General features: G+C 41.3%; 1 protein-coding gene across 1 annotated transcript in view; it reads left to right on the top strand.

The window, feature by feature from the left end:
- The window catches only part of syne2a (spectrin repeat containing, nuclear envelope 2a), an 82,410-nt gene that overhangs the window by 27,101 nt on the left and 36,633 nt on the right, over window positions 1-18,676 (top strand). The window contains exons 46-68 of the mRNA XM_087176258.1: window positions 1,451-1,621; window positions 1,725-3,626; window positions 6,199-6,369; window positions 7,236-7,391; window positions 7,490-7,731; window positions 7,856-9,893; window positions 10,002-10,336; window positions 10,474-10,618; window positions 10,772-10,972; window positions 11,147-11,406; window positions 11,488-11,638; window positions 12,051-12,194; window positions 12,289-12,420; window positions 12,577-12,759; window positions 13,087-13,224; window positions 13,705-13,890; window positions 14,273-14,395; window positions 14,942-15,124; window positions 15,459-15,572; window positions 16,484-16,585; window positions 17,134-17,211; window positions 17,359-17,868; window positions 18,338-18,424. Coding sequence (XP_087032384.1) covers window positions 1,451-1,621; window positions 1,725-3,626; window positions 6,199-6,369; window positions 7,236-7,391; window positions 7,490-7,731; window positions 7,856-9,893; window positions 10,002-10,336; window positions 10,474-10,618; window positions 10,772-10,972; window positions 11,147-11,406; window positions 11,488-11,638; window positions 12,051-12,194; window positions 12,289-12,420; window positions 12,577-12,759; window positions 13,087-13,224; window positions 13,705-13,890; window positions 14,273-14,395; window positions 14,942-15,124; window positions 15,459-15,572; window positions 16,484-16,585; window positions 17,134-17,211; window positions 17,359-17,868; window positions 18,338-18,424 — 7,752 coding nt within the window. The remainder of the gene's footprint in view (window positions 1-1,450; window positions 1,622-1,724; window positions 3,627-6,198; window positions 6,370-7,235; window positions 7,392-7,489; window positions 7,732-7,855; window positions 9,894-10,001; window positions 10,337-10,473; window positions 10,619-10,771; window positions 10,973-11,146; window positions 11,407-11,487; window positions 11,639-12,050; window positions 12,195-12,288; window positions 12,421-12,576; window positions 12,760-13,086; window positions 13,225-13,704; window positions 13,891-14,272; window positions 14,396-14,941; window positions 15,125-15,458; window positions 15,573-16,483; window positions 16,586-17,133; window positions 17,212-17,358; window positions 17,869-18,337; window positions 18,425-18,676) is intronic.

Below are 18,676 nucleotides of genomic sequence, written 5' to 3' on the forward strand. Positions count from 1 at the left end.
CCATGTGTAGAGGCTACAAGTCCTCGCTGCAGTCGGTCCCGGTCCCGCATCGGACGGCCCTTGCTGCATGTCATTCCCCCTCTCTCTGCCTCCCCATTTCCTGTCTCTCTCTACTGTATTGTCAAAGAAAGGCATGAAAAAGCCCAAAAAAATATACTAAAAAAAAAAAACTGAATTCTGAACAATAATAACAAAAAAAAACTCTTAAATTAAAGCATGCTGGACTTCAACTGGCCATTCATGTCTGTGGCTTTGAATTCGCAGAACAAGTTCAAGACAATAAGTAGTTCCCATAAATGCAGGACGTTAAAACATTTAATCCTGTTTGAGCCTGCACTTTGTGTCATTACGAAGACTATTATCTTTAACCGTTTCTGGCTTTGGACAAAAACTTTTTCAACCCAGCAGGAGTTTTAAGTCTCTAAAATGCCACAGTTCCGTCCTTTTATTCTTAAGAACTACTAGACTGAGAATACCCTGTTCTCTGTGTGGTACAAGGTGAACATAATAGATGGTCCTCACAGGGAACATGTGGCTAATCTCAGCAAAGGTTTGCTCTTTGATATTACCAAATTCTCTGTCTGACTATGACACCCTGCCGAACACGCTTTAAGCTTAAATCCAACTGTGCTAGATATAGTTATCAGTTTATGCTTTGTGAGGCCGACCTCGTCTTAGTGATGGTCTTCACCGTATGTGCAGTAAATAAACTGATGCCTGTTGTTTAACATGATAATCATTTACTGGTTGTAAAACCTTAAAATGAACTTCCGCTGCAGCTTGAAAATCTAATCAACTTTATCAACTAGAAAAGATTTGGGGTCCATTGCTGACAAGTTCAAAGCCTGAACGTTTTCTCACCATGCTAGCAGTGTGGCTTTATTAAACTTGATCTCACTTTTGGATGAATTTGCATGATTTTCTATTTCAGTTGTGCCTAAAGGATGAATCCTTCTGACTTTGGAGATCCGCTGACTTTTACTTTATTATCACATTGAGGGTCACATCTGTGGTTTTGAGTGAAATGTCTCAACAACTATTAGATGGATTGCCATGAAATCTGATGCACAAATTCATGTTGCCCACAGGATAAACCATAATAACCTTTCATCTTTTCCAATTCTTTGGTTTATTACTTGCAAAACTAATGACTAATGACCCATCACCTTAAGCAGTACTCTGTGTTAAGTGCTAATTAGCAAATGTTAGCACGCTTACTCACTAAGCTAAGATGCTGAACATGGTAAACATTATTCCTGGTAAAAATCTGATGCACAAATTCATGTTGCCCACAGGATAAACATAATAACCTTTCATCTTCCCGCGCTGTGTCTGCCTCTCGAATGGTTGTAAAACTCTTCACTGTTTGAGCGCTTGTTGTTGCGACACCGCAAGGACAGGGCACTTAGTCGTATTCACCTCTGTTGTGTATGTGTCTGTCCTCTGGTAGGCGGCTCTGGATGAAGGTTTGCAGCTTCAACGATCTCTCCGTGGAGTGCTCTCAGAAAAAGATTTTCTTCTAAATACTTTGGGAGCAAAAGTCTCAAAGAAACTGAAGAAAAAAGCTTCATACGCTCTGAATGAAAGCACACTTGCCCTCGAAACCCTTTCTAAATGCCTGGTGAGTTTCTTTTCAGTCGCTGACTCTCACAGCACAAAACAATGATGATGATAATGTTGTTTGTGTGGTTAAAACTTTTTGTCCATTTTCCTTGTTTTCATAGGCAAGTCAAGGTCATAGTGAAGTGGAATTTAACGACAAAGATTTGACATGTGAAACTGTTGAAGAAACTTTTAGAAGTGATGCACCACATTCAGCTTCACCAGAGGAGACAGTGGCCGTGTGTCCTTCAGCGTCTCCTTCCCCTCCTGCAACAGACAAGGAGGAGTCAGAAAGTGATCGGCATGACAGCAAAATCATAACCAAAGGCATAGAAAAGCATCATCTTTCCACTCAGCTCCTCAGGAACACTTTAGGAGCATGTAATGTGGAAGCTGATGCCACAAGAGAGGACGACAAAACATGTATTTCTATGGAACAAGTGTGTGCTGCAGATAGCTTTATGCAAACAGCCAAAAAAGATGCCTTAGTACCAAATCAAGCACCAAGTGCAAAAATCCCAGATGTTTTCAAATCAGAAACCCAACAGGAATCACAACAGGTAACATCTTCTCCACCAAAAAACGATGATATTGTCGACATTCACGCAGATAGTATTCCTCAAAGCGAAGGGCACAGGACACTTTCTGGAAATAACACAGAGCCTCTAATGTCAAATACGGTGCAAACTCTCGACAAGAGTTTAATAGCTCAGCAAGAGAACTCTGCACCATTGCAGGAAGACACAACCTCAGTCCTGGACTCAAAACTATCAGCTATAGGCACAGACAACACCAAAAACATCAGTTCACCACATTTTATGACATCCCTGGAAACAAACCCTCACGACTTTCCACTTTCTAACACTGAAAATGTGTCAGAGACATTTAAGGCAATTACTGATGCTCAAGAACAAGAGAAACCCTGCGAGGACGTCAGTGTGACCCCAAAGAAAGCATTAACAGTCGTGCTGGACATGCAGGAAAATGAAAACGTTGGAGCCACCAGGGCAGATGTACCTGCATATTCAGATGGAGCAGAGTTAGAGCTGTGTGATGCAAAATTCACAGAGGCTGCAAACACAGGATTCCCTGAGAAGAAACCTGGACTGCAAACAACATTAATCAGTCCAGAATCAGACAAAACTGACTTGAAAAGCCTTCATTTAGCATCACAATCAAAGACTTTAAAACCAGTTACTGATGCTCAAGAAACAGGGAAATACTGTGAGGATATCAATGCGAGCCCAAAGAAAGTGTTTACAATAGTGTTGGACATGGAGTTTCCTCTGTACCAGCCACAGGACATGCAGCAAAGGGGAAATGTTGGAGCCAGCAGACCAGATCCCTGTGGCACAAAGATCACTGAATTTTCAAGGACAGGACTCCCTGAGAAAAAATCAGAATCGTTTTCAACATTAATCCGTCCTAAAGCAGAAGAAACAGACTTGAAAGGCCATAGTTTTAAATCAAATGTGTCTCAAGTGGCAGACTCACTGTCAGAAAAGCCCTCAGCGTCAAAGATGGTGCAATCTGCAAGTGCCAAATTATCATGCAAAGAAAAGTCAGAAAGCCATGAATTAATGCACAATGATGTGTTGAATTCCTCCAAATCATGTTGCGCTGTTGCTGAGTGTCAGCTCACTGGCGCTCATGCAGCAGACACAACATTTCCCAATGTCAAACAAGGGGAGGTGACAGGTTCCTGTCACACTGAGAAGCAAACAATGAGCTCAGTCTTATGCGCTGTGGAAAGTTCAGCGCAAACTGGAGGTGCCATAACTACAACTCACATACCTGCCGGTGACAATAAACAGGTAATGGTTGCTGACGCTGCAGAGAGCACAGGTACGGGATATGCAGAGACGGCAGAAGCAGAAAACACAGAAGAAGCAAGTGACCCTGAAGGCCCTGAGTCCGTACGTTCGGATGCGCCAGAAAGACAAGAAAACACTTCGCTGCGAAAAGGAGAAAGTGAATCAAAGTTACCTGCAGCGCTGGAGGACAAAGAGGTGACACAGGGACAGGTGGGTTTCATTTTTTCAAATATTACTCAGTGCATTTTCTACTCTCCTTCTTCTCAGATTCTTCATGTAATGTCTTTTAATGTAATATGTTTAATGTAACATGTCATCCTAACCTGAAAATTAACTTCATTTTCAATTTAACAATCTCCATCTTTAACAAACTTTATGGATTATTTGGATAAAATCTCCATGTGTATTTTTTTCATTGTTTCCGCTTTTATTAAACAGTACATCATAGACAGCTACAGGAAACAGGGAGGCAGAGGGTTGAAGGTTGAAGGTTGAAATATCTTTATTATCCCCGAGGGCCAAATTGTTGTGCAGCCAGCAGTAGCCAAACAGACCACAAACAAACAGCAGCACTCGACCCCAGGGGGTTGACAAAGGGCTAAAAAACATCAGATAGGGAATGTTGAGATTACATGATCAACATCTTAGACCTCAACAAGCCACAAGTACAAATGAATACAACCATCGGCTGCTTTTCCAGCTTTTAAAATCATTAGAGAAACATAATCTCACAAATTTAATTAAGCTCTGCAAATTTATCACAGTTTTCACTTGTTAGAGAAATTTGAACAGTGTGAAAAAGTTTTTCATCCCTACAGGCAGAAGTCCCAGATGTCCCAGACAGAATCACAGCTGTCTTAAATTTCACACGTCAAACAGAGTCTTTTTTGACATTTACAAACGATTACCCTTTCCCTATCTGACCTTCATGTTAGTGTGTGTGTGTGTGTGTGTGTGTGTGTGTGTGTGTGTGTTCAGTGAAACTTAGGTATTTCTGACATTTTGCAATTGTAATTTTATCCTGAATTGTGCCCTACATTTACCTGAATCTTACGTGCTCTCAGTCATTTATTACTCTCACCATTTGGCATTTAAATGTCATAATTTTGCCAAAGTGCAGTCATACAGTTTTTGGCAATTATATTTTTTCAAACATTGGTCATCCAGTGGAAAGATATTTATTTTATCTCTTGACTAATGAATGAAATCCATGTCACATATTGCCTTGTGTCTAGCACAGAAGAAATCATTAACTGCCCATCACAAAAAAAAACGATGCAATACCCTATGCCACAATACAATTGTGTGAAGCTGTGAAAACAACCATACTCCGATGTGATCTGACAGGAAATCTGTTAAAAATCTTCTTTTTAAAAAAAAAAAAAAAAGAAAAACATATGGAAAACACTTGTTAATTCAGACAGGATCCCCCACCAGATTTTTATGTTTTTTCCTGGCACCTGTTGCGTGCGTATTCTCAGCCTGAAGCAGCTCCCAAGACAGATTGCAAATTAAGTATGAAAGGAAAAATAAAGATGCTGAGGCAGAAATATGTGTGCACAGCAGTCAACACTGACAGAAAGTACCCATATTCTCTGCCAGGGGAAAAATACAGCATGAGAACCATTACTACTTTACCATTGCTAATACTTGCCTCCTGCAAATATGGCAACTGCTGATATCTGCAGAGACAATGCAGCACCGTGCCGTCACTCCGACCCTCCAAAGTTTCGAGATGTGTTTTGATAGTACAAGCCACACTGCTCAAAAACATTTTTGGTGTTTGAGGAATTTCTCAAACTAAGACAACCTGTCATTATTGTGAGTAATAACAGCACGTCTTCTCTCTTTTCTCTATAAAGTGACTGTCCTAAGATCTTCTGCCAAATACCAGAAGATTTGTATTTAAGAAACAGTCAATTGTCTTTCTGACACTAATTTGACTCTGTTTGTTAAAGGATGCTGCACTGAGGAAGGCAGCAGGTTGTGTTTATAAGAGACAGTTGGTTGTTTGATAAAGCTGCTTGGTCTGAGTGATCATGATTAAGGAGACTCTTCCAGTCAGAGAGCGTAGACGTCCACCAATATATTGAAATTGAACCATATATAGACATATTAAAGTATGCACTCACATAGTGTTCAGAAGGAAAAGAGTAGGACACTTTTACTTCAAAACACTGGTAAGGAATGCTAATTTCAGGCTGTAGATGAAAGTACACTCAGCTCCCAGAAAGAAATGAGTTTTGCCTTTATCAGCTGCCACTTGAAGCTTTTGCATTGGTCCTCTGCACCTAAATGTTTAAGTCAAATTTGACTCAAACAGTATAAAATATTCTGTGTCGTACTGTTTGTTCCTACAGTAAATCAGCGGTAACTCCTCTTCTCGTTCCAACTACACGCTGCGACAACACACGTCTTGGTCATGCCCAACATATTGTAAAAGGCACCTCCCCTGTTTGTAATCAAGTAACCAAGCAGATCATGTCATGTTTTGGTGTGTTCCCTGTCTAACCATGTTATAACACATCAGTTATTTCTGTGAAGAAGTATGGGAGGAAGCACTTTGGAGATGAATAGATGGAGTCCTCCCTCAGGGCAGGCTGCTCCCTACACAGGCGCATTCTTGTGTTAACTGTACTGACTCGCCGGGCCACTGTCAACACAGTAATATTTACCACTGTAGAGCAGGGAAAGAACTGGAAGCCCTGTTATTATCTGTGCACAAACACAGGGAAGAAGGAGGCTAAAAGGTGACACCACCCCCTGTCTTCTGTGTATGCAGCGTCAGATGCAAGAAGACATGGAGCCTGAGAGCACGACGCCGGGTTTGTCAGCTGATTGGGGTGCCGGAGAGACGACAGGTGGATCAACAGCGTCCTGCAAACACAGATCCACCATGCTGGATATCTTGTCTGAGATACAGAGCTTGGCGGAAAGAAGTAACATAATAAATGTGAGTATAAACTGAATTTAATAAAAAAAAACTTACTGGACCTCTTTCAGAGTTAGATCTACTCTAGGCTATATTGCAAAGCATTTTCTATGAGTTAATATATAACTATAACACACATACATATATATATATATATATATATAAACTGATTTGTAAAAGTGAATTTTAGAGTGTGTGTGTTTACTAAAGGTTAAAGGGTAAATTCTGATTAGCAGAATTGCAGTGTTATTTATTCACTGTTTGTGGATGTTTTAAGCATTTTAGTGATATAATTCAAAGTATGAATGCACAGCTCCGTTTGTCCAAAAGGGCAAGAAGCCAATCATAAATGCATGGAACAGTGAAAAGATGGGCGAAGCAGTCTTATGATTAATGTGTATTGTGTATTCCCATGATGCTGTCGGCAGGAAGGGCCACAGGAAGGGAGATGCAATGATTTCCTGCTGGGTCGTTAGTGGGTATAATTACTCACAGTATACAGTTTGTGACTGGCGCTGTCATAATTTGAATGCTTTTTGATACTAAGTGTGATTTTGTTAAATTATGGGAAAAAAGAAATTCACTATCCTCCACAAAAAAACATTTCCACTAATTCGAGTAACAATTACAACAACAAAGTTTCCCCACACAACATAACTGGATGGACAAATTAGCATGGTATACATAATTATACATAATTTAAAGAGGCAGGGTTGTCTGTTTTCTGCCTTTTTGTTTGTTTTTGTTTGTTTTTTTGTGGCCGGTTTCCCCCCAGTTTTTGGGTATTATTGTCATTATTATCACCAGTGGAGGTTCAGGTCTATCGGGTGCTAAAGCAAACAGTGTTTCCCACCAATTATGTTTTGTTTGTTGTTATTATGTTGTAGAGGACACCACACATTGATTTAAATTGGTATCTGAAGTCCTCTCCTGGTGAACCAGAGATTCGCCTGATGCGAACAGTCCAGCAGGTTCTGGCATGTCGATATCAACCAGCACAACTCGATGTGGCTGCTATGGCCAAACAGCTGGAGGAAGCAGAGGTATGTGCACCAACTTCTGTATCACAAGAGTTTCATTTTGATTCAATATCAAATAAAATTGTGTAATCTGCTCTAAAGCCAGTAACTGTTTTCTGCAGCAATACAGGTGCTGTGTGCAGGAGCGAGTAGCTACTATGAAAAGCATGAGTGCTGCCTGGGAATGTGACCCAATCGCCTTGAAAAGAGCTGAAGGACAATGGAGTGCAGCACTGCTGGATGCCTCTGCCACAGTGCAGGTGAAAGCAGCACAGCTGGACCAGGTCAGATGCTATCACAAACAGATGAAGATGACCAGAGTTTTTCTGGAGGTTTTAGCTGCTGAGAAGGAAAAAATGAGCCTGTGAGTAATCTTTTGATCTGAAATTAAGCTTTTGTTGTAATTAACGTCATTATTTCTTGATAGTGTTTGTTTGTGTGCTTTGATGTATGGTACACTGATGTTTTCCTGGCATGATTTTTGTCAGAAACGCTTTGGGAAGTAGTGCTGTTCAAGCTGACAAACTCCACGCCCTGCTGCAAACCATGGAACAGAAGAAAAGCATCATGGAGGAGCTGCTCCACCTAAGTGGCCAGTTATCAGTCCACTTGAGTGACGCAGAAAGTTCGGGTGCTCTTCTTGCCCAGCTTGGAGACGTCCAAGAGGAATGGAGGCTTTTGGAAGGAGGTATCAAGAGAGCTCTACAACACGCCACAAACTCCAACGCTCAATCCTCTCTTCTTATAAAAGAGGCCCATCAGCTTAAAGTCAAGGTCGAAGCTCTTCAGAAATCCAACTTTCAAAGCAACGACAGCAAAAGTGCTTTAGAATTTGTTTGTCTGACCACAGACCTAAAACTGTACAACCAGCTTTATCTACACTTACAATCCCAGTCAGATGCTCTCGTCCATTTCTCTCTGGGTCAGAAGGAGAAGGATGAGATCCAGTGTAATCTTCAGGATTTGGGATCATTGCTTAATGACGCCAAGAGAAAGCTCGATACTTCCACGTATAGCTGTGGAGGCATTTCCTCAACTAAGATCAACAAACAATTACAAGACCTGATCATGTGGGCCAAGCAGGCAGAAAACCACATCTCCATTGGGAAAAAGTTAGCTCTTTTCCCAGAGGAGGCTCGTATTCAGATTGTTGACATGAAGAAATTTCAGACTGATATTTTTTCCCAACGGTCCAAGATGCAAGCACAAGTTGAGGAGATGAAAGATGTAGCCTTTGACATGGGAAAGGAGGAAAGCAACGAAGTATTGAAGACAGTAGAGGACCTCTATGAAGCCATTGTTGACAGCTTGGATCATGTTCTTGTTACCTTGAAGAAACACCTACACGAGCGGGAGAAACTCTTGTCCCAGCTTGCTAGCGTGGATGCCTGGCTAGCAGCAACACATGCTACAAGAGACCCCTGTGCCCATGTTGAAAATGTGTCCAAAGCTGACATCCAAGAGCTGGAGAGCAAGCTGGAGAGTCACAAATTAGCCACTGTGGAAATACAGAGCCAACTAAATCTGGTGGAGGCGATGGCTGAAAGTTGGAAGGACATGGCGGTAGGGTTGAGTCCAGGAGAGAGCCGCTACCTTGTCAACAGACTGTCAGGCCTCTGGACAGAATTGGATGGACTGCTGGCTCATGAGAAAGCAACCAGCTGGGAACTACAGGAGCTGATTCATGAGCGAACATCTTCAGATGAGGAGTTATCAACCATCCAGGCTAGCTTAAAGCAAATTTCCGCTGATTTGGATAAGCAAAAATTCCCTCTAACACAGGAAACCCTTTCAACAGTTGTACATTTGAAGCACATGCTAATGGAGAATCAGTGTCAAGTACAAGAGCTTCAGCACTGCCATGAGGCGAAGCGTAGCACCCTGCTGTACACCATTGGAGAACTGCAAGACAGGTGCAAAGCTCTCAGTCTTAATGCTTTTGAGCAAGACAAATATCTGCACCTGAGGAGACAAATGGAGGAATCTAGGGACATTGCCAAAGAGCAAATCCAGCGTGCCAAAGACAAAACAATCAGTGTCGGTGAGAGATTCAGACTGTGCCAAACACTCCTGGTTGAACTTCCTTTAGTGAAGACACAGTGTCAAGAAGCAGGGGATCAGCTGGAGGCCATAGCTCAGGAGCTGTACCCATCTGAGCTGAATTCAGAGAGGGAGAGGATTCACTGCACTGTGGAAACTTTGGTCTCCTGGGAGCACTCTGTCACAGATGATATCAAATACCTAGAGGCCAAGCTTCTGTTGGGTTTGCGCTTTTCCTCTGAACTTCCTGCCTTAATTGAGCTTTTCCAAAATACAAGAGTGGAGCTGGAGGGAGCCAGGCCAGTCGATCCAGAGGAGAAAGCAATTGACAGTGCACTACGAAGATACTGGGTCCTTTGGAGGAATATGGAGTCTGGGATGAGGGTTTTAGAAGTTCTGGGACGGAAGGAAAAAATTAACCTGAAGAACTTCAAGGAGCTATACTCTCTCAGGGATGCGGCCATGCAAGAATGTCATTTACGAATGGTAAGATTAAATATTCTGTTAATCCATCCTACTTTTGAGTTTCTCTAAATTTGCAATTCATTCTTTTGTTTGTTGCTTCTCTAAACTCTCCTACTATTTATTCAACAGGAGAGTTTATCTCAGGCTCGAGAATCCTTGAAGGATTACCAATGGGCCGCTCAAGGAGCAATAGCCTTTCTTCATAATGCTGAAGCCACCTTTTTGTCAGCTCCCGGAGGGTTTTTGGACTGCACCGAGGAACAGAGACAGAGCCGGCAGGCTTTAGAAGCTCTAGAAGACGGATTTCAGGCTCATATCTGCCACCTTGTGGAACTGGTCCCCCAGCAACCCTGCCTCTCCTGCCCCAAGGCCGAGCAGCTCCACCTCGGTATTCTCACCCAGTTGTTGGTAGGAAGAGCTGTACTGGAGGCCCAGGCCCAGCTCAGGCTGGAGTCCTTGCAGAGGTACCAGGCTGTTTGAAATTACTCAAACAATTCAACATACTTTTTTGTCTTTTCATCATGTGGTTATTTCTCTGCTTTTCTTCTTTTTCTTCATAATTCAAAAAAGTAAAATCACCTAAAAGACAAATTTCTTATAGTTGTGCAGCAAGACAACAAAGTCACAGGAGCTGTCATGAAGACGTACGGCATCGTCTTTCTAGGTCTGAAGCTGGACTTTCAGAATGCGCTGCGGCACAAATCATGTCATACGACAAATGTGTTGCCCAACAAAAGAGAGCAACGGTAAGTTCGGTGCAGAGCTAATTCACTGTTGTGTTTCAAACACTGGATCTACTTTTTGACGCTGAACAATTCGCCACTTGTACGCGTGTTACAGGAATTCATCTGACCTGTTTACATGCAATTTAAATCTTAAACTTTCACCTCCACATGAAGCTACTGATGGAGGATCTCCGCAACCTTGCTGGGAAGATAGAAGAACTGAGGGCTGGATGTCCGATGCAGGGCTGCGGAGTTGGTAAAGACGGTGAGCTGGCTGCCCTCTGGCGCCGTTGGGTATCGTTACGACGTGGCGTTGGCGTTCTGATGGCACACGCAGAACAGAGACAAGAGGAATGGAAGGACATCACTACAAGTGTGAGTTCACCAACCACAAATCCTTCTATGCATCTAAACCTGACCTAATGTGAACGTCCAGCTACACATATAAATGATTGAAAATTGGGTTATTGGATTATAACATACACGACATAAAGAACAGATACAGATCATATACAGATAATATTAAAGATTCAGTTCTATTCCTTTTAGATTGAGCAGTGTTGCAGTTTTTTGGCCAGTCTTCAGGCAGAGGTGCCTGACTCCTCCACTGTGAGCTTCACTCAAGAGAAACCCCTGGAGCTTCTTGCCCAGGCTGAGATGCACCAGGCCGGCCTGGAGCAGGAGCAGCAGGCCTTGGCCTCCCTGGAGCATCGACTGGAGCATGCCCTGAGCTTGTCCAGTTCACAGGATCCCATGAGTCCCGGACCTGTTGGCAGAACACTGGTGAAGATCCAGGAGAATGTCAGGAGGTGGGATTTGTTTTATATACAGTTATGGAAAGTGATTACTCGTATATATCAGAGATGCTGAAAAGATACTGTTCCCCACAGCCTAAAAGAGAGAAACCTGCTGGTTGTAGCTGCAGCCCAGGCAGAGGAGAAAGAGAGACAGCAAGTCCAAGCGGAGATAGGAGAGGTGGAGAAACACATGCTCGCCATTCTCTCCACGCTGGAAGCTTGTTCGAACGCAAGCAAACGACAGGTCAGACTCATTTATCATTTATGCGTCACAAACTTGGAAACTAGAATTTGAGCTTTTATAGGAAAGCAGATGAAGTGACATTTTGGAAAGCAAAAGACGATGTGACTCGAAACACTGAAGTGTGTTTCAATGTGCATTACTTTGGTTTTTCATCAATGATGCAATGGTGAAGTTTCTCGGCCCTCTTTTTATCACTTTTAGCTACAGACCACATGGATCTTCTGCAATTAGATTATAGACTGTTAGAGGTCTTTTCAACTGGTCATTGGTCTAAACTGTCTTTATCTGTGACAAGCCAGCAGTCCGGTCTATGGCCCACTGCCATTTCCTTCAAGGATAGATCATATTGAACTCATGAGGGGCTGCTGCGTTCTTACCATTTACCTTTTCTCTTGCATTTCCACACTGACAGGAGCTCAGAGAGGATCTGTCCTCTCAGAGGTCCAAGCTAAAGTCCATCATGCATGGTGTAGAGAGCCGGTATGAAGAGATTCCTGATGATATCAGCAAACGGTTACAAAAAGTTCAACTGTCCCTACAGAGAGCAGAGGAGAAGGTAACAGCACTGAAATCATCCTCAGTGACATCAGTTATGTCCGAACCAAAACCCGCTCATTTTTTGTGACTGTGTGCGATTGTGTGTTTTACAGGTCATGGAGGGGAGTAGCCCGGGTCGCCAGCTGGCTGGTCGAATGGTGGAGCTTTGTTCTGGCCTCGAGAAAGTGAAAGCGTCACTGGAGCAGAAAAGTCCAACAGTCAACGATGCTCAAAATATGCTCAAGGTGTGTACAGTAATATATGCTGTTAATAGAGTTAAAGGTTGAGTGATTATTAGTCACATTATTCGTATAATATTTTTTATAATGATATATAATAATGTAACTTTTTACATCACGTCATCTCAAACACTGACATACTGTACATCCTGTATTCTCCAGCATGTTTGGGATGAGCTGGATGCGTGGCACAGCCGCTTGATGATCCTGGAGAGCGAGGTGCACGATCTTGCGGAGGAGCAGCCGGACCAAGCTCACCTGCTCATGGACCAACTCACACAACCACTGCAGCTCCATCAAAACGTGTCGCAGATGGCCGAACATCGCACTGCCTTCCTCAGCAAGGTCAGACGGACTATGTTGTGCAATATTTATACTGTGTTGTACTTAACTGTGAATGCATGAAAAAGCAGTGATGTGAACAGAAACCACGGTTTAACATAGTTGAAAATGAAACCACATAGATATATAGATACTAAATTTATCCCCTGGGGGAAATTCATGTGTCCATTAGCTCATTGTTGATAATAATAATAATAATAACAGTTAATAATTAATAAACAATAATATTTAATTGAGTCCACTTCCTGTGGCTGAATTGTTATGATGGCAGTGGGAACAACAGAAAATATAAAAATCTGTTCAGTAAAAATACCATTCTGCTTTCGTCAGATCCCAGTCTGTCTTCAGGAGTTACAAGACATTTTGTACAGCGCCACCTGCTGGATGGAGGAGGCCCAGTCATGGCTCAACGCTCCTTGCTCATTCACAACAGCCAGAAGCCTCCAGAATCATGCAAGCTCTCTGCAGGTCAGTGACACCAAGTAAACCTCACCTGTGATGGGACCTGTGAAATCCCATATCACATCCTCTTATGTGGGATGTATGTTTTGTTTCCTGTATATTCTCATATATTTGATGTATATGTTTTTATTCATTTATTTATTTGTAGTTTGGTTGCATTCGGAAATAATCTGTTTTCTATATTAGAATTTAGCCTGTTACATTTTCACATATCTTTCACAGTTCTTCCATTATTGTGGCATAATTAATAAGCATTTTGCGCACTCTGCTTACATGCTGTATTTATTATTTATTTATACATCCATTGATTAATTGTTTCCATGAAAGTCTTTAATGCCCACATGACAGTATGGTACTTCTTTATTGTGTCTTGTCACTATTTCCTACTACACTTGCCAGGCCTTATTTGTCACTTTAATAGACATGATTATATAATTAATATCAACATTAATGATATAATTCATTTTAAATCCTGAACTACTACAGCTGGTCCTGGACGACTCAGAGAGGATTAGGGACACCTTGCAGGGCTTCAGGCCGGTGCTGGCTGAGATCTCTGCTGTGTGTGACATCAACACGCAGGAGAAGCAGCTGGACCAGAATGACCAACAAGTCCACAAAATGCAACGCAACCTCCTGGAGCCACTGGAGCAACTCCTGCAGGCTGCCGTGGTGAGAAGTTCAAACTGAGGATGTAAACAAATTTATTGTAGACTTACAGGTTTTTAGTGACCCCAAATGGCAGTGGGAGGAAACTACGGGAATGTTTTTTTTTTTTTTTTTATTTGGTTCCTCCCACTTCCTTTGTGCAAAGAAGATTTAACTCTCACACCTGATTCCCATTCGGGCAGATTGGCTGAATCTGTGGAATCCTGGTCACAAATTAACTGATAAACAGACGTATACTGTACATCTACAGACAGCAGGAAGAGAGAGGAAACAATGGCAGATATATGATGCGCAGCCAGCCAACAGAAATGGGCACTTAAGCAGCATATGAAACACAATTACAAGTCAGATCTCTTGAAAAAGTTGTTGCCATTCTTCTTTCCAGGTGGTGGATGTGATGGAAGCTGAGCTTAAGACTATGGAGAAGAATGTTCCCAAGATCAGAACCATTTTATCCTCCATGGACGACTCCAACATAACTCTAACGGAGCATCTTCAAAACCGACAGGTGAAGTTACGCAATTATGATTTCTATTCATCCATTTCATGCATTTCATACAGAGAGAGCATGCAAACAGTTGTGCAGTATAATTGTAAAAATATTCAACACTTAAGATTAAGAGCTAAGGAATGCAAGGATTTATTAAAGTTCAATACTAATATTATTTCTTTGTTGTGACTGCTTTATGAACAAAACATACAATTTTCTTCCTTAAACATCACACTTCTTTCTCTACATTTGCTAAAATGTCCAAATGACAATTTCATAAAATGAAATGGAAACATTACAACTGAAAATAAAGTATGTAACTGTTTTCAATTCCAGCTACACAGTTAATTTGCTGCAGAAGGAAACAAAATTCCTATGAGAAAACAAAGACGCACCCTTTCTTTTATCATGTGTTTAGGAGAAAACAAAGCTGTACACATAATAAAGTCCTCTTATATTTAATTGAATTCATAAAATACAATATTTTTGTACTGTCCATCAAGCATTAGTAGTTTGTACAGAATTTTACACACACATTGATTCCATTTCTGGTTTTGCCTGAAGGTGATCCTGGCCAATGTGCAGTCAATGCAGAGGACACTGGAGGAGCTGGAGAAATGCAAAGTGGAGCTTCACCTCCCACAAGGCGCAGAGGAGAGCCTGCTGGCCTTCTCCCGAACCGGACTGCTGCTGCAGCCGCTCGAGGAACTGGAACAACTCACACAGCAACAAGCCTCTCTGCTGGAGGTACGGCATCAAGTCTGTAATGAATAATGAAGAAAACGTCGGGGTTAGGCAGGAGATGTTTACAATGATCGCAGTTATTCTGCTAGCATAACATCACAATGAATTGTGATTTCAATACAGGTTTTTGATAGTTTGTTTCTTTATGTAATCTTTACAAAACACACTCAAGGTTGTTCTGTATCTTTTGTTATTGGAATTAATGTAATGGTCCTCTCATCCCTCAGCCTCCTCCCTCACAGCACGGCGACACAAAGAAGCACAATAATACACAACGGTACAACCTTGAATGTTTTTCATCAACTTAAGTCACTTGTCACTTCTTTCTCCAACACAGAACAAGATTAGGGAGGAGGAAGAAACCAGCAAGGATGTTGGCATCACCCCAGTCTCCAGTAATCCTGAAGAGAGACAGCAGCTATACAGATCTCCACGAAGACACTTAGTCCAGGTAATAATAATATTACTAATCCCAGTCATAATGAAGTACAATTCATCAAACACCAGCTAAAACAGAACCTCTAGTGTCATGTTTGAATTTAACTTGCCATCAGCTTTGAACTAAACCAATTCAACACACCTTCTACAGTAAAACTTTTAGTTTTACGCAGTCAGTGTGCAGGAGTCCAGCACTTTATACCCTGTGCTCTCTGGAGTTGGTTGAAGCTGCCTGATACAGATACTGTCTCATAAAAACATCACCCTGAAAATGTTCATCCTACTGGGCTGTGAGGCAGGATCAAGCAAAACCTTTGAAACTTACAGTTTGTTTTTTGGGGGATAATTATTATTATTTTTGAATATTTTCCTACTGTGTACACCCAGTAATTGGCATACTGCAAATACGATGTAGTTTCGACTGAATTTTAACTCATCTAGGCCCAATTTAAATCTGTTAGTACAGATCACATTTCAATGACTTTAAGACTGGATATAACAATAAAAGAAATTGTTGTTTCCAGGGTAAGATGATAAGTTATCTTCCCCCAAAAAATGAACAGTACTTTTAAGCCAATACACGTTCTTAAATTAACATGCATTCCTCCATTAGACTCCATTAGTCCCCAGGAATGCTCAAGCCTTTTTCTTATTATATAGAATAGTTTTAAGCAGTGAAAATAACTTAAAATCACATTTGTTTAAATATAGAACAAATGAGTGGATGACAGCTAATGGAGTCATGGAGCTATGCATACTGGAAAAACACTCCCTCACTGATGTCACTTGAACGTTACATTAATAAAAGGAAAGGTTATATTAATAATTAAGTACAGTACAAGTATTCCTCAGAAAGCCACTTCATTGTTACATTTCTATTTAAATCCCAGTTTTGATCATATCATTCACCCTTATCACTAAAAGCAGGAGGCTTTTGAAGTGTCTAATTCAGAGGAAGAGGAGGAAGAGGATGACGAGAGTTGTCACTCGTCGTCCTCTGACACACTAACATGCAGTATACCGGAGGTAAATCTGAAACATAATTACAGCTTGGGAATGCTTGTTTCTGGGTGCCTCTTTCTTTGTGTTTCGTTCCAAAATGTCACAGTCAACAGAGTAAAAACTGCTGTCTTTAAAACTTTTTTTAATTACAAATCACTGAATTTAAATGATGCAAAACCTCACAAACAGATACGTTTTAGACTTTTTGAATAAATACATTTACTAATTCTGTACGTTTTGGAATGAAACTCTAAATTTCTTCCTCCTTTATTAATAATTTTTTTCCTCTTTTATTAATGTTTTGATTTAATGAATTCCACCTTTAATATTCCTCCTCCTTCTTCTTCCTGTGGTTCTAAGGCCTGGAGCAGGTTTTGCATGTTGATATGAAGCTGTGTGAGGCAGGCTCTTCTGTCTCTCCACTCCGGCACTGTCGGATACAGCTGCTTGAAATGTGTTGCTCCTTAGGAACCTTTCCTTTCTTTCCATATATGTGTGTGTGTGTGTGTGTGTGTGTGTGTGTGTGTGTATGGATTTCTTCTGTATTTATATATTTGTTCGACACATATTAGGACCCAGAGGAGACACTCAACGTTTCAGATGTGACAAGTGAGGATATTGCTGAAATGAAGCCACTGTCAAAGGTTAAGGTAAATGAGGCTTTCATTTAGGAGATATTTGTTTCATGAACATTTAGTACATTTCTTTAACTAAATTAAATAAAACAATTATTAGCTTTTTTCTAAAAGGTTTTTGTTATCGGTGTAGTTAGAGGAAAAGGTACATTTGTCTTTCAGGAACTGGGGAGTTTGGTTCATGAGTTTTCATCTGAAGTGGAGACGAGCTCCAGAGGAGCCGAATCTGGGCTTTTATCTGTGAAGCCTCGCTGTGATACCAACGACTCTGGATCTAAAAATATCGGAGCTGGATTCATAACAATGGATTCTAAAGCTGATGTTGGCGATTCGTCTCGTCCCGAAACTCTGACTGCTGAGCCACTGATCTCTGCAGTCATTCCAGCAGCTAAAGACCAGTTTACCGCTGCTACAAAGCCCCCTCAGGCTGCAGCAGCGATTGAAGACACAAGACTGATTCCTGCAAGACCTATAGCTCCATTCACGCCCACGAGAGAATCAGTGCTCATAGAGGATGGAGACAGGGCAGGACATGAGGAAGATGAGAAGGAGCAGCAAAGGTGGAGTCGACTTTATACCCAGATCTATCAAAAACTGACCACTTTGAAAAAAGTTCAGCAGGAGCATCAAACCTTGATTAGCAGCTCAGAAGATGGAGGGACCCATGAAAAGGTAGGAAAACAGAGAAATAATGAGACTGTATCCGATCATTAGGACGTTCAAGACGTAGTTGACATAGTTCACTATGTAGATGAGAGGTGAGATGGGACCACAGTGGATGGAAACAGAATTATCCAACACATCTGTTACCAGGGCAACAGCGGGCTTTAACCTTCTGGTTTTGTCCCTTGTGCTGTCGCTTTCAGAGCTTGTTACATATAATGAGAGGCACCAATAGCAGAAACCTTTAAACTATATGATAATATAATTGGTGTGCATACTCTCTCTATTTTTAAAGGTTTTACTGTCAAAAAAAAAATGTCTTTGCCTTGAAATGAAAATGAATGAATGTAGTAATAGTTTTAATTTCTTGCATCCCGTCCAATTATTCTCTCCATGCCTCTTTATTCAGTCCTCCCATCTTTTCCTCTTTCCTTCTCCCGCTGTGAAACTTAAACTACAATTATCTGGTTTTGTTTAGGTTCCAGAAAAGGAGCCGATATCAAGCGGATCTGCTTCTGCTGTTCTCCAGTGGACACACGAGTCCATCACCATGCTGAGACAAATAGTATGTGAAATAGAAATAGAGGTATAATTAAAATGACAGAGAGTCTGTTAACTCTTAAATGAAATAGTTTCTGATAAATGATCTGATCAACTAACATGGATGTCTGTGGTTTAACGAGCTAATCAAAGGGGCTTAATTTGAACAAATACTTTAAAGTTTAGTGTTGACATGTAAAGTTGCATGGACCAAAGCGTCAACACCATACTAAACCAGAATTATTGGATCATATAGATGATTATGTAAGTAGAAAAC

The sequence above is a fragment of the Seriola lalandi genome, unplaced genomic scaffold (genome assembly GCF_002814215.2).
Source record: "Seriola lalandi dorsalis isolate HSWRI2012SDOR001 ecotype SW California unplaced genomic scaffold, Sedor1 jcf7180002054544, whole genome shotgun sequence".
Classification (NCBI taxonomy): domain Eukaryota; kingdom Metazoa; phylum Chordata; class Actinopteri; order Carangiformes; family Carangidae; genus Seriola; species Seriola lalandi.